This window comes from Lontra canadensis, unplaced genomic scaffold (assembly GCF_010015895.1).
Source record: "Lontra canadensis isolate GAN:19392208 unplaced genomic scaffold, GSC_riverotter_1.0 scaffold2, whole genome shotgun sequence".
Classification (NCBI taxonomy): Eukaryota; Metazoa; Chordata; class Mammalia; order Carnivora; family Mustelidae; genus Lontra; species Lontra canadensis.
In genome coordinates this window covers 20,310,322-20,324,864 of record NW_022630996.1, presented here as the reverse complement: position 1 = coordinate 20,324,864, position 14,543 = coordinate 20,310,322, and the positions used below count along the sequence as shown (strand labels likewise).

At 36.4% G+C, this 14,543-nt stretch overlaps 1 protein-coding gene across 2 annotated transcripts in view; it reads right to left on the bottom strand.

The window, feature by feature from the left end:
* The window catches only part of IQUB (IQ motif and ubiquitin domain containing), a 45,318-nt gene that overhangs the window by 14,925 nt on the left and 15,850 nt on the right, over window positions 1–14,543 (bottom strand). For both annotated transcript variants that reach the window (XM_032870248.1, XM_032870258.1), the window contains exons 7-8: window positions 12,290–12,500; window positions 6,503–6,678 (exon numbers count right to left, since the gene is read on the bottom strand). In XM_032870248.1, coding sequence (XP_032726139.1) covers window positions 6,503–6,678; window positions 12,290–12,500 — 387 coding nt within the window. The remainder of the gene's footprint in view (window positions 1–6,502; window positions 6,679–12,289; window positions 12,501–14,543) is intronic.

The window sequence follows — 14,543 nt, the reverse complement described above, 5'->3', positions numbered from 1 at the left end:
TTAGGCTAAGTTTCATATTGTGATATTTTAAAGTCTAACTAATATCTTTATCTTTCCATGCAATTTTCTTCAGGGTGGTTCTATTAAATGCAATGTCCTTTCTTTCAGTAATGTGGACAAAACCTTTTGCTCTGCAGGCAGTAACTTACTTCATTTCTAATAATTCAAGCATAACTATTTTTTAATAAAATGCATAGTTCATCTACTAAATTGTATTTTAGCTGGTAAGACTGATTTAACTCCATCTCCCCTCCAAGTTTTTAGCACTATATAATATGGTATGATATGGTAATACCTTGGATTTTTTCCAAATACATTCAATGTCCAAATCCTTCCCACCCTCCAAGTTTTAATCCAAACCCTACCTTTTCCATAAAAATTCTTAACTACTATGTTTTGAGCCAATGACATTGCTGGTATCTGAAGGGCTACTGTGAACACATTTGCTACTTGTGAACACACACATGCACACACACAAGTATGCAGTGTGTCTATTTCAATCACTCAGGCAATGAAATTTAAATCCAAATTGTTCTATAGTTATCTTGTTTGTTAATTTTATTTCTCCTGAAAGATTATAAGAAATAAATCTCTCACATAGTTCTGTATATCTGATAGGGCCTACCATACTCATTCATTCATTCATTCAACAAATATTTGTTGTGTTTACTATATATTAGTCAGTGAATTAGGCAGAGTAAATAAAATAATATACTGACTTCATGAACTCTCAAGTCTAATAACATGTAAAGATAAGAAAATAAGTAATTAAAATAAAGGGTGATTACGCTTGATGATTGCAGGTAAATAGGAAACTAACCACAGGTTGCTATGAAGCAATTATTGGGTGAAAAGAAAATCGTATCCAAGATGAAACCTGAAGAATAACCAGGAATTAGCCAGAGTAAAGGGAACTGAGCAATATAATCAAAGAATCCTGGATTTGAAGTTTGAATTTCTCTAGTTAGCAGTAAAAGATAGAAAAAAATTCTGTTTGACAAAGCTGTTTTTACACTTGGATATATTTCTGCCAACACTGATAACTTGGTCTTCATTCAAGTCTAAGCTTCTTTGATTTCAGGCCTTAAGGTATTTTTTTTTTTTTTAACTCTGACACAGGAAAATGCATCAACCTTGCTTGTTTCTCTTTCCTATTTTCTTTTTTCTTTGAATGCTTTGGCTGTAATAAAAGATGTACAACAATCATGTTCTTAAATTGCTTTGGAAAACAGGAGCGTAACAAATTCCATTAAGCTGCCAACAACTGAGACAGGGCAGACTCCAGAGGAGAGAAACAGAAGAACAGCAGGAAGACACATTTCAAGGAAGGGAAGGTGGAGAGATAACAAAAACCTTGAGAGCAGCAGGCTTCCACAGAAGAGGAGAAATGACTGCACTGGGAGAGGAGGGCTTTCTTCCTCCTAAATTAATACTCAGGTCCACAAGGGCACAAATTAAGAATAACCCTAACCCCCCAAAAGCTACTGCGTAGTGATCAACTTTTCTTTTACAACAGCAAAGGGGTTTTGTTCATACACAGAGGACACCCCTGTGAACTACGGTGCTCAGAGAGAAGCAGAAATCGGTTGCATTTTTCCTATCTCATTAACTGTTGGCCACCAGAGTATGGGGGAGAAAAAAAAAATTTAAATGACAGAGCTCACAAGGACTACAGTTTTTTTAGCTAGTGACTGTGAGAAATGGTATATGAATCAAAGAAATAAATGGCCTTGACTCTAGAGAAAATGTCCTGAAGAAATTCAAATTGTCTCTTTAACACAGTTTGGGTGAAGAGAAACCAAGATACTCTAGAAACTGGCTGATGCTTTCTTATTCGAATTTCTTGGCCTGCTTTTTTTCATCTCTATTGGCTGCCAAGGTCAATGTTTGATGTGTTAAAGGTGTTAAAATTACAGATTATTTAACTAATACTTCAAAAAAATCTTTAGATTAAGCCTTTTATGGAGAATGAAGACTTAGTATGAATCCATAATAGCTGATTAGTTTAACGCCTTGATTGGACTATTGGAAATAACAGCATTCATTACTCAGAAATTCTATGTGCAGGATAAGAGGATTAAAAATAAAATATTAAGGGGCGCCTGGGTGGCTCAGTGGGTTAAAGCCTCTGCCTTCGGCTCAGGTCATGATCCCAGGGTCCTGGGATCGAGCCCCACATCGGGCTCTCTGCTCAGTGGGGAGCCTGCTTCCTCCAATATCTCTCTCTGCCTACTTGTGATTTCTGTCAAATAGATAAATAAAAATCCTTTAAAAAAATAAATAAATAAATAAATAAAATATTAGTTCAGTAAACCATGTAATATTTAAATACAATGAAGTTAAACTAAAACCAAACATAAAATTTTATTCTCCAAAGTTATTTCCAAATTATAGGAAAATAAATATTTTCATTATATATCTATACATTACAGAGCTAAATGCGGATTTGAAAGTCTGCATTATAGCTCTGATCATTAGTTTTGACATTTGAAAAACTCTGACATTGATTAGTTTCAGGGATTAATTAATTATAAGCTACTTTTTCTTAGTAATAAAAAAAAACTGCTGGATAATAAGTTACTTCAAGTTTTATGAAATCAGCACTGTCTCCACCTGAATATTAGAGACAGTGCTAGGTGTGGGGGAGGGAAGAGGCAGACAGGCCTAAAGAGGAGTAGATATTGTAGAAGTATTTCCAAGGAAAGACTATAGAATCTATCTTTATTGGTCTTTTCTTTCTTTATTTATTTATTTGACAGAGAGAGAGATACAGCGAGACAGGGAACACAAGCAGAGGCAGGGGGAGTAGGAGAGGGAGAAGCCAACTCCCCACCCAGCAGGAAGCCCAGAACCCTGGGATCATGACCTGAGCTGAAGGCAGATACTTAACACACTTAAGACTGAGCCACCCAGGCGCCCCTAACTCTATTGTTTTCTATAATGTTTAGTATGGCATCTATACAAAAAAGTGATTTAAATGAATTTAAATAGAATAACAAAGATTTTGTAATTTACCATAACAGGTTAAAAGTAGGCCAAAGTCACTGTTAGTCAATATTTTTAAGGACTAGACTAATTAAGCTATGTAATGGATTAGGATCAACTTCAAGAGTAGCAGTGCCAACCTGTGGATGTGTTTTCCTTGCCCTGAACAACATTTTGGTCAAAACTAAGGTAAGATTCCTTTGTATCAGCTAAAATGTCCATTTCCTTTAAATCTTAGCCTGAGGATTGGTTTATCAGCTGAGGTAACTGTGAATTTAGAATTCAAATTCTAAAACCTATGACTCACAAAAAACCTTTCCCTTGATTTCTACAAGTTCTTGTGGCTAATTTTTCCCTTTTTCCTTCAGTCTTCTGGTCTTCCTTGCATCCTTTTGTGTTGTCTTGAATCAGTGTGGACACTAAGCCCCAATCATTTCTCTTGTTCCATCTCCTCTTACTAACAACAACAACAAGAAAAAAAAAAAAAAAGAAAGAAAGAAAGAAAGAAAGAAAAAGAAAAAATCTTGCCCTTAATCATTTATTTAGTAAAAAGTCACATTGTGCCCATTGCCTTCCAACTGTCTCCTCAATCAACTTTCTCTTTTTCTCTTCTGGCAACACTCAAAAGACTTCCAACTTCTTGGCAATTCTTTCTACACTTAGGATCCTTCAGGTCTTAGTTCCTACCCTAAAAACTTAACAGTTTTTACAAAAAAAAAAAAAAGACTAAGACCACATCCTTCTTTCTCATGAAAATTTTTGTGAACAACATTTCTCCACCTCAATTTTTTTTTTTTTTTTTTTTTTTTTTTGGTGAGATTTCAAGACCTTCGTAGAGTCTCTTCATGAGAAAGAGCAATGGGCATCAACCGGCTCCGGAGTCAATATTGTATATGGGGACTCGATCTCTTTATAATTCAAAAAAGGTTTAGATACAATGTTAGACCTGAAGCCTGGGGTGGTGGGGTAGGCTGGGAGGGGGTATAAAGACATAAGTAGGATAGATACTATATAAGTATTAACAAGAAGGATTTAAAGTAGTTTATAGCAAACAAAGCATCAGAGAAAGCCTAACTAGGAACTCCTGTAGAAGTTCTAGCCTCAAATGAGGAAGGGCAGGTGCCACTCATCCTCCCTGTCCACCGCACCTCAGAGGCCCCCAGCTCCTTTAAACATTCTGGGTCTCTGCTGCCCTATGTCCATGCTACCCTTGTGGGTAAGGTTAATGATCAGACACGTAAGGAACACAGTTCCTGGTGGTGAAGCCGGATTCAAGATAAAGAAACTTGCTAAAGGAATAACTTTAGTTTGAAATATGACTGGAAAAATATGAATACTATGCTTCCAGCTTTTCTAGAATGAAGAGGTTCAAGAATCTGAAATGACAGTATCTACAGTGCCTAATTTCTTGATAATACCTGAAATACGAAATTACACAACCATTATTTCTGTCCCTTGTTTTCCTCCCTGCCTTCTCCACAAGCATTTAGTAAAACTCAATGATCAGCACCCTGCTAGGATAGGAGGACACAGAGAGAAAGACTGCTCTTGGTTCAGAAACTCAGGATCTAAGAATGATTCACAGATGTAAATACAGATATGTAAGTAGATATAAAAAAACTGACCACTATGTACTAAAACAAAAGTGAAACAGGGTCTCATGAAAGTGTATAGGACAGGCTAGAGTAGGACGATCAGCAGATCCCTTCTGGGAGAAGGGGCATCAGCTTGTTTTGAAGGGTACGTAGCTAGCTAGCTACTAAGGAAGGAGGGAAAGGATGCTCTGTGTGGAGGCAACACTAGAGGCAGACGCATGGAAGAAGGCACGTGGTCTTTCTCAGGCTGTGCAAGTGAATACGCACAGCCGGAGGAGTGTAGCTATAGTTGCGAGGAGAGATGACAGTGAGACAACAGCAGGACAGGCGAGATGTGCTGAGGATCGATGACGAAAATCCTTGCTCCCTGAGGACAGTAAGGAGGGGCAGGAGCAGAGCTGTGTGTAGTGAGGTCACTAGGGCAGCGGTCTGGATGACAGAGGTGAGACTGGAGGCTGAGCCTCATCTGGAGACAGAAAGTGATCCAAATGAGAAGGAAACCCACATTCAACTGAATCACTGTCAAGCTCACATACACATTACAAGACCTCTCATGACCGCCTCTGAGGGGACCCAGGGGAGCAAAAGAAAGGAACTGCTCCACAGCATTTCTTCAGAAGCCTCCCATCCTTTCATTTTCCAGCAGGATCACAAGGCATTCCACCAGGATTCAGATTAGCTGTGGTTCAAGTCTTCGCCTGCCTGGCCTGTTCGGGTACAGGCAAGGTCATCAGGGTAACCTTACACCACAAGGGTGCTATGGCAGAGCCATTTCCCTATACACAGTAGTAGTGGCTTTGAAAAGATAGAAATAAAGGACTGAGAAGATCATTAAAGTAATAAAACAAACTGGTTGGTGGTTGGATGGGATGTCAAGAGTAATGCCCAGGTGTCTGCCTGAAGCAAATACATAGATGATGAAACATCCATGAAGACAGATTATGTGAGTGCTACAAAATAGGATCAGTTTGGAGATGAGGAACCAGTGAGATGGTTTAATTTCAGTGTGGACATGTCAACTTAAGGTGTATTCTTGGGACACCCAGAGAGCAATAACAACAGGCAATTGGATATGTGATTTGGAAGCTCCTGAGAGGGGTCTGGTTTGGACCTGCAGGGAGTTCCAGCCTGTAGGTAGTAGTTAAAGCCACAAGAAAAATTGAGATCAAACAGGAGAGTGTATTAGTAAAATGAGAGGGCATTTATAGTATCAAAAAAACAAGTTTTTTAAGAATGAGTATGCTCAAATAACAAGAAGCATACAACTAGAGTCACTATAGGCAAAGATCTTGAAGAACTCTCTTTTCTTCTTTTCTGGAATAGCTTTTAATTGTTGGGAAAGATCAGATTTACAAAAGGAGATCGGTCACTATGGAAACACGCTATGCAATCAATATCAAATGGGCCATTTCAACACGAAAAGGTAATTAGTTTTTCCCTTAAGTGTATGTTTTCATGGTTTTCAATAATCATAGATGCTTTTGATCAGAAAGTTCTAGTCAGTTAATGACCTGGTGAGCAAAAGCAAAAACACAAATCTCTTTTCCCCAGGTTGGTTTCTATGAGACATCCCAAACCCAGACATTCTGTGACTTCAATAATTCTCCATTTCATCAGGGTGTGCAATTCATCTAACTTCCAGAGCCAGCCTAAAGCTAAATGAACAGTCACAAGGAAGGTAGCTTTATTTTTTCCTTCATGGCCAAAACCTTTTAGTCAAGAACATATTGATTTCATCATAATTGTCAACTATTAGTCTAGGCCACAGTTAAAAGTCTAAAACTGTAACAGAAAAAAGGAACACACCCACACAAATTTTAAACATGTAAATTTGTACAATGTAAGTTCTCTTCTTTAGTTTATTATTCTACATTTTTAAACTCAGGATACATTCTTATTTAAATAATTGTTACTTTACTAACCTTATCCAAAAAAGCTTGTATTGATGCTTCCCGGTTTGCCATGTATGCGATGTATCTATGCCTCCCAACGGAAGCAATTATCTGGGTCTCTTTCTCCAGAAGTTCGCATAGAGCAGCTTTCCTTTCAGCTCCAGTGAAAGACTGGTTAATGCGTACAAATTCTTCTTGCTTCCAGACTAGAAGAATAACATGAAAAACTCTTGAGTTTTTAAAATCCCACATCTTTTCAGAAAATTTTTTTACCTCATATCCTGACAAACAGTATTTTATTTGTATGTCAATTTAAATAAAATTATACATGAATATAAGCATCCATATCGTACACCTGACATATGAAAAAATAGGATAAAATGGAAGCTGAGAAACTTAAAGCAATAAAATTAGAGTCAAATAAAGGGAAGACAAAGGAAATCAGCCCAGATAATGTTTCACTATGCTCTCCCCAGTATTGAAAAATATACGGTTTGGGTTTGTAGCAGCCATGAACATGTACTACTCAGATCCCCCTTCAAGAATATGTGTTTTTGCCAACTAAGCCAAATAAGGCGGTCAGAAAGACAAATACCATATGATCTCACTCAGATGTGGAATTCAAGAAACAAAACAAACGAACCAAGGGGGTAAAAAAAGAGAGAGGGGAAAACCAAGAAACAGACTCATAACTCTAGAGAACAAACTGATGGCTACCAGAGAGGAGGTGGATGGGAGGAGGGGAAACAGGTGATGGGGATTAAAGCATACACTTTGTGGGGTGCCCTGTGGGCTCATTCGGTGGAGCCTGTAACTCTTTATCTTGGAGTTGTGAGGTTGAGCACCGCCTTGGGTATAGAGCTTACTCAGAAAAAAAAAAGAAAAAGAAAAAAGAAAATCAAATGATAAAAAAAAAGAAGAAGAAGAATTTCCCTCAGGAAGATAACCACCCAAAAGAGGATACACAGAGGGTAACATGTTATTTCCTTCCCATATATATGTATATAAATATATAAATGTGGTTACTATTTTAATATATATACATTTCTCATATATGTGTGTGTGTGTGTGTATATATATATATATATATATATATATATAATGTTTACTATTCTGATATATGTGAAAATACCTATCACTAAATTGTGTTTTACCTTTCCAGCTAAATTCCTCCATAAGATGACTCAAATTTCTTAGTCTTAAAACTAATGATTATTATTCTTTTTAAGATTTATGTATTTATTTTAGGGGCACCTGGGTGACTCAGTTGGTTGAGCAGCTGACTCTTGATTTAGGCTCAGGTCATGATCTGAGGGTTCTGGGATCAAGCCCATAAGGGGCTCTGCGCTCAGCCAGGAATCAGCTTGAGATTCCCTCTCTCCCTCTGCCCCTACCCCTACTCATGTTCTCTCTCTCTCTAAAATAAATTGTTGTTTCTGGCCTTCTTGTGTTATAACCACTGCCTTTGATAATATCTAGTTTTAAAGTTTTATCAAGCTACTTCTTCTTCCTCTCAACTTTCCATTTGAAATCATCCTGATCAGGCCAAGGACATGCCACTGATACTCTTTATAAGAATCCACTCTGTCCCTTACCAGGAATACATTATTCAGACACTGTACAGCTTTGTCTGTTGAAAAAGATTTTTAAATTTAAAAGCTAAATTGTCTTCAGCAAAAGGGTTGCAAATTTAAGGCCTAAATTTTGTTATGAAAGTCCAGAAAATCTATGATTGATGAGTTTATCCTTTAAGAGTAGTTCTACCAACCAAAAGAACTTTTAAAAATTTGACAAAATCCATATATCCAAAGGCAGTATATGAATGAAGAGAAAAATTGCTTGCTTGTGGAAATAATAACTGAGAATATTTATCTCATGGGATTATATAGATGTTCCCAGAAAGCAAATAAAAATTGAATGATATAAGTAAGCCTATTTTACTTCCAGTTTTACATTAGAAACCTTTGGGGCCAATAATAAATTTAGGCCACTAGGATATTACTTAAGCTATTCCACCAACCTCGAATAACAATATACTGCTCTCCTAAGATTAATACTTAAGTCCTGGTGCATATATATATATATATATATATGTACTCAAATTCATTTATATTCATATATATTCAGACTTCACATTTTGCTCAAATTATTAGTATGATTTTTTAAAAGAGAACAATCCAGTGAAGCTAATAGAAATTAAAATAATGGGCTTGCATTCCAACAAAATTCTCCATTAGATGAACAACCTCCTGTAAATTTATAGTAAGGAATGGGACATGACATCAGAGAAATAGCATGTCCCAACTACCGATAAGGAATAGAAACACACAGGAATCAGGAGTAGATGGACAAAACTTTCTTTCTGAATTCACAGTTTCCAGACCTATACAGAAAAAACATTTACGAAAACAAAAGAGATTCTGCCCCCTTTCATAAAACATATGTTCCATGGGGATGATGCTGATAAAAACAAAAACAAAACTGGAATACTGAATTAGTTTTCTAGGACTGCCATAACAAAGTATCATACATTGGGTGGCTTAAAAAAACAGAAATGTATTTATGTCCTCACAGTTCTGGAAGACAGAAGTTCAAAATCAAGGTGATGGCAGGGTTAGTTTCTTCTGAGGGCCTCTCTCCTAGTCTAAAGGGACACCATCCTCCAAAGTCTCTACATGATCTTTTGTGTGTGTGTGTTTGTGTGTGTGTCACCTAATCCCCTCTCCTTTTAAGGACATCAGTCATACCGGTTAGGGCTCATCCATGTGACATTATTTTTTTCCAAATTACTTTTTCAAAGGTCCTGTCTCCAAATTCAGCTATATTTTGAGGTGCTAGGGGCTAGGACTTCAACATATGAATTTTTGGAGGAACACAATTCAGTACATAACAGATGTCAATAGCCACCAATATTTTTAAAGAAAAAGATATTAAAGGAACTAGTTCATTTGAAAGAATATATTTTATCTCCTTAATTTATCTTCTTGGACAAATCATCCAATTTCCAGGTCTGAAGTTCAACTATAAAATGAAAGGACAGGACTAGTCCTAAAGTCTATACACATTCTAAAATTTCTGAGATCTAAACTTGCAATTTTCAAATAAGAAATAGCAGAACATACAAGATTTTGTCCACCACTAGCAGTTTATAATCTGCTTTTTAAAATCCTCATTCACAGACTGAAAGCCTAAATGGAGAGAATCAAGAAAGATTCAGTGAACGCCCAGAGCCAGAGTACGTCAATGGACTCCAGAAGATAGAAGTCAAGATAGATTGAGATCAAGAAATAAGAATTAGAGAAGGTCAGAAAATGCCATCAGCACAAGTTAAAACAAGGCAAAGGGTTAGCAGATTCAATTCAACAAATATTTACTACATAAAATGAGCAAGTGTCTTATCAGGCGCCCTCCGTACAAATGTAGACAGTTAAGAAAGTGGTGTTTACAGAGAATCATGGAGAAGGAAAACAGGCTTTGAGCCTAATTTGTGCTGCCAAGAGAAGTTTCCTAAAGATAATGATCCCTATGCTGAAGTAAGAGTGACAATTCAGATCAATGAAAGGAGTCACCTTCAACATACTGCTACAAGAAAAAGAAAAAAAAACATAAAAATAAAATAGTGTTGCCTGGAAATGGTCTTAACTTTGACCAATTACATTTTCTTACATACTAATATTCATTTTCTTAAAATGATATATTTTGCTTTTATTACCGAGGGACATATTACCCAAAGGAAAAATAATTAGGGGCTATAATTCAAATTATGCAATTGCCACTAGGAGCCACAAGAGGGCAGCAGTTTCAAAGACAACAACAAAACAACTTCTAAATTATTGAATTTTAATTTAGAATTTCAGGGCTGGAAATAAACTAAGAAATGCTTCTTTTATGTAAGAAATTTCATTTTCTCCCATACAAATCATGTGTAGACATACAAAGTATGTGTGTTCTACTTTAATATAGAAAATGGTATAAAATTATTTACCATATAACAGTAACTTATGTATGTATGTATTTGCGCTTTTAAAGTACTTTCATAAATGCAATATTTATTTTCACTTTATAAAGCCCTGTGCAGTAAATATGCCAAAGATCATTAAGTCCTTTTTTTTTTAAATGTCTTTTTTTATTTATTTAACAGAGATCACAAGTAGGCGGAGAGGCAGGCAGAGAGAGGGGGAAGCAGGCTCTCTGCTCAGTAGAGAGTCCGATGTGGGGCTCGATCCCAGGACCCTGAGACCATGACCTGAGCCGAAGGCAGCGGCCTAGCCCACTGAGCCACCCAGGCACCCCTCATTAAGTCCTTTTATAGATGAAGAACCTAAGGTTTAGAAGTGAGTGACTTGTCCAAGTTAATAGCCATTAAGTAGAAAAAGTAGAACCTCATTCAGCATATTTTCTTTTGTTTGCACAACTGTCAACCGAGCAAAATAACAATAAAATATCCTTTGATTTTTTTCATATGTGAATTTGGAAAATTATTTGAATAGAGTTCTGTTATACCAGAACTTTAGTTTCATGCTTGTTAATAAGACCTTTCACAGACACTTTGCCAACAGTACTGTCTTTTAACTCTTAACACTTAGAAACAAACTTTGTTTTCATCTGAGAGAAAATGAAAATGGAAGTGAAGTTTAAAGTAAAACAGAAAGCATTTGTGGAGGTCAACAATTAGGAGAAAGGGGAGGCAGACGTAAAGCTGAAGGAGAAGGCTGTTACCTCAAACACTGCCACATTTCTAAAGCCACTCAGTTTTGCATGTTACCAAAGAGAACAATGTATTAGTATTGCTTGTTAGACCAAGTGTTTAATTGTTTCATCTTTTGGTAAATACCATGTTACCATATAGCTATTTAAATAGACCCAATATCTGACACCTAAAATTGAACATGTTCTGTTACTCAAGCTAGAGATGGCTGCATTTCAACATCTTTGGGTTTCTCCTTAGGGACCCACTCATTCATTCTATCAATATTTGTTGGGCATGTGAACTAAGCACAGAAAAAGAAAGCATCCAAAAAAAAAAAAAAAAAACTAAGTTTTTCTCTCATGGAGGTTACCATCTGGTGGTGAAAATTAATGTTAAACAAAAAGATGTGTTATTACAAACTGTGGTGGTAACATAAATGAAAAGTTTTGGGTACAGTGGGAACCGTGATGACAACAGGATATCCAGGTTCTTCTGTCAGTCACAGAAGCCTCTGACAAAATTTAAGCTGAGATTGGAAGGAGGCAATGGGAAAAGGCTTCAAGAACAGTGTAGCTACTGCCCTGAGTAGGCAGTGCTTGGCCAGTCAAGTAACTGAAGCTTTTAATTGTGTCAATGACTAGCACATATCTTGTGGAAGAAATAAGGCATAAGTCACTTGTGTTGAGACAATACATTTATACTGATCATTAATGGGTGGGAATTAAAAGAGCGGACTCAGAGACAGACTGTTAAACTGAGGGATTCCAAATTGCTCGGCTCTGAGTTCACAAATTGCCAAGACCATCAGAGAATCAGATTGGACAATACTTCCCTTTTTACCTCACAGGGATGATCAAATGAGATAATACACCAAAACCACGTAATTTACAGAGCAGTATACACATTTTATTTACCCACTGCTAATATAAAAGCATTCCCAATTTTATTTCTGCCTTAATTCTTGTCCCAAATGTAAAACATTATTTATCTCTTTAAATTCTCTAGTCGAAGATTCCTACGACATCATCCTGAAATAATGTTTTCTTTCTGTCTTTAGTAAACCTGTTTTTCCTACTGGTGAAAACTTATAAAACTAATATTTTATGTGAAGGCTATTTCAAACTCACGTTCCAGGGCATTATAAAGAAGCTCAAAATCTTCTTTTGTTTGAGGATTATGCCTCCGGTAGTAGTCCAATTTGATCCATTCCTCTTTTTCTTGTGTTTTCCTTACTTCTTCCTCTGCTTCCCACTTGAATCTTAACATTTTCTGTCTTTTTAAATTCTCTACCACAACTTTAGCATGCCATTGTCTATAGTAAGTCTGTAGCACTATTACCTATAGTTAAATTAAAAGGAAATAAAAAGTATTCATTATCAACTATATCAGACAATAACAAAAGGCAATGGTGATTATTTCTATTTCAGTGTGTAATTACTAGAGAGTACCGAGAGTCTAGGTTTGCCCTATGCCAGGTGTTCTCACACACATTAGACATATAAGCTGTGGGTACTGCACATCAGCAACTTGGCTTTGAAATCTAGCAAATACGCCTTCCTAGGAGGCAGTTAGCACAATGTTTAAGAGCACAGGCTCTGAAGTAAAATTTAGGTCTAAATCTGCCCTCCGCTACTCACTAGTTTTTTTAAATTTTGATTTTGCATATAAAGCCCTCAGCTTAACCCTGATATATCACAAGTCCTCAATAAATACCATTATTGTTATGAATATTAATTGTCTCTAGTTTATCTTAACTATCATTAGCTTAGGCTCATAATTAAAACAAAATTTCATTAACTAAACACAAGGCAGGTAGGTTATGTGTAGAAGACATCAAAGGCAGGTTAGATAAAGGAAAGACTTAAGCAAACACGTGTTTGTTAAACTGTGAGAAATATAAGTATGTCTGGGGTTACAGTACAGTACTAAATCCTCAAGAAACTTGCAATGCAGCTAAGAGAGCTCATATTTGTATTTACTAAACGTGTAAATAAAATGTGGAGAGGCTAGATCAAAATTGAGGACAGAGAATATGCTGACTCATCCCTTTACAATAGTCTAATCCTTGGTAATTACAGAAAATCATGTAAGCAGAAATCAATAAGGACATGGGGTCATACTAAAGGAGTCCTCCAAAGGAACAGAAACTCTGAAGAATTCCCTCAAGAAAGGAGACCGGTAGACTAAATTAAAGAATCTATGCCTAATCGTCCACGGGGAAGGTGGAAAGGCAAGTTAGAAAATACAGAAGAGTGAAAGACTACTCCAGCCCTTAACCAATGGATTATGAGCAGAAGGGATGTTCTGGCAATTGATAAGGTAACTGACTGAGAAATGCAGCAACAGAAATATTTGCCTCTAGGCAAGAACAGTTAGTGCACAGAGGCTGGTGACACCCAGGAATCCGAACAGAAGCTCCCTCTTCAGAACACTACCTCTCTTCCACAATCAAGGCTTGGCCATCCCCTAAAACTACCCCATAAGACTGTAGTAAACAAATATGCTTAGCACACTGGACAATGGGGACTTCAAATACCCTGCCTACACACCGAAGAATAACCAAACATTTGGGAAGAGCCCAAAAAATATAAGGCAGCTCATTCAACAAAGAAAAGTTTACTTTTATGTGAAACAGAATTACTAGAACAGTGGTTCTCAAAGAGTAATGGTCAGACCAACAGTTTCATCTGGAAAACTTAGAAATGCAAATTATCAGGCCCCACACCAGAGCTACTGAATGAGAAATCCTGGGTAGGGCACAGATTCTGTACCTTACAAGTTCTCTTGGTGTTCCTGATGCCTGCTAAAGTTTTAGAACCACTGTACTACAGTAAAACAAAACAAAACAAAAATCAAGACCAGACTAGAGTTAACATTTTCAGAGAAAAAATTTAATTGAAAAAAATATTCAATTAAATATTGAATCAATATTTAAAAACCAACAAAAAGATTTTATAAAATTTTTATTTTTTCTTAATTTAAATAAAAATCAATAGAATGCATTTAACTTGGGTGTTATTACACTTATTAAATAGTGACACTAAAACACAGTTGTTTAAACAATAAATACAAGTTTTTCCCTTCTTATATCATAATCCAGGGATTAGCAAGCAGTTTAGAGCTGGTAGAAAGCTCTATTATATTCAACAAATGGCTTCTACTTTTATGACCTAGGTGGCTGGCCCATTTCTCATCATCTTCCAACCAGTAGCAAGGGAGAAAAAGACAAAAGAATGGCAACTCAGGCATGGGTTGCAATGTCACAAGCAATGTCACAAACAACAGTAATCTCAGTGCAAAAAAAAAAAAAAAACAAAAAAAAAAACCCCACAAAAAAACAAAAACAAACCAGCCAGCAACTCAGCTGGGATTGTCTTCTGA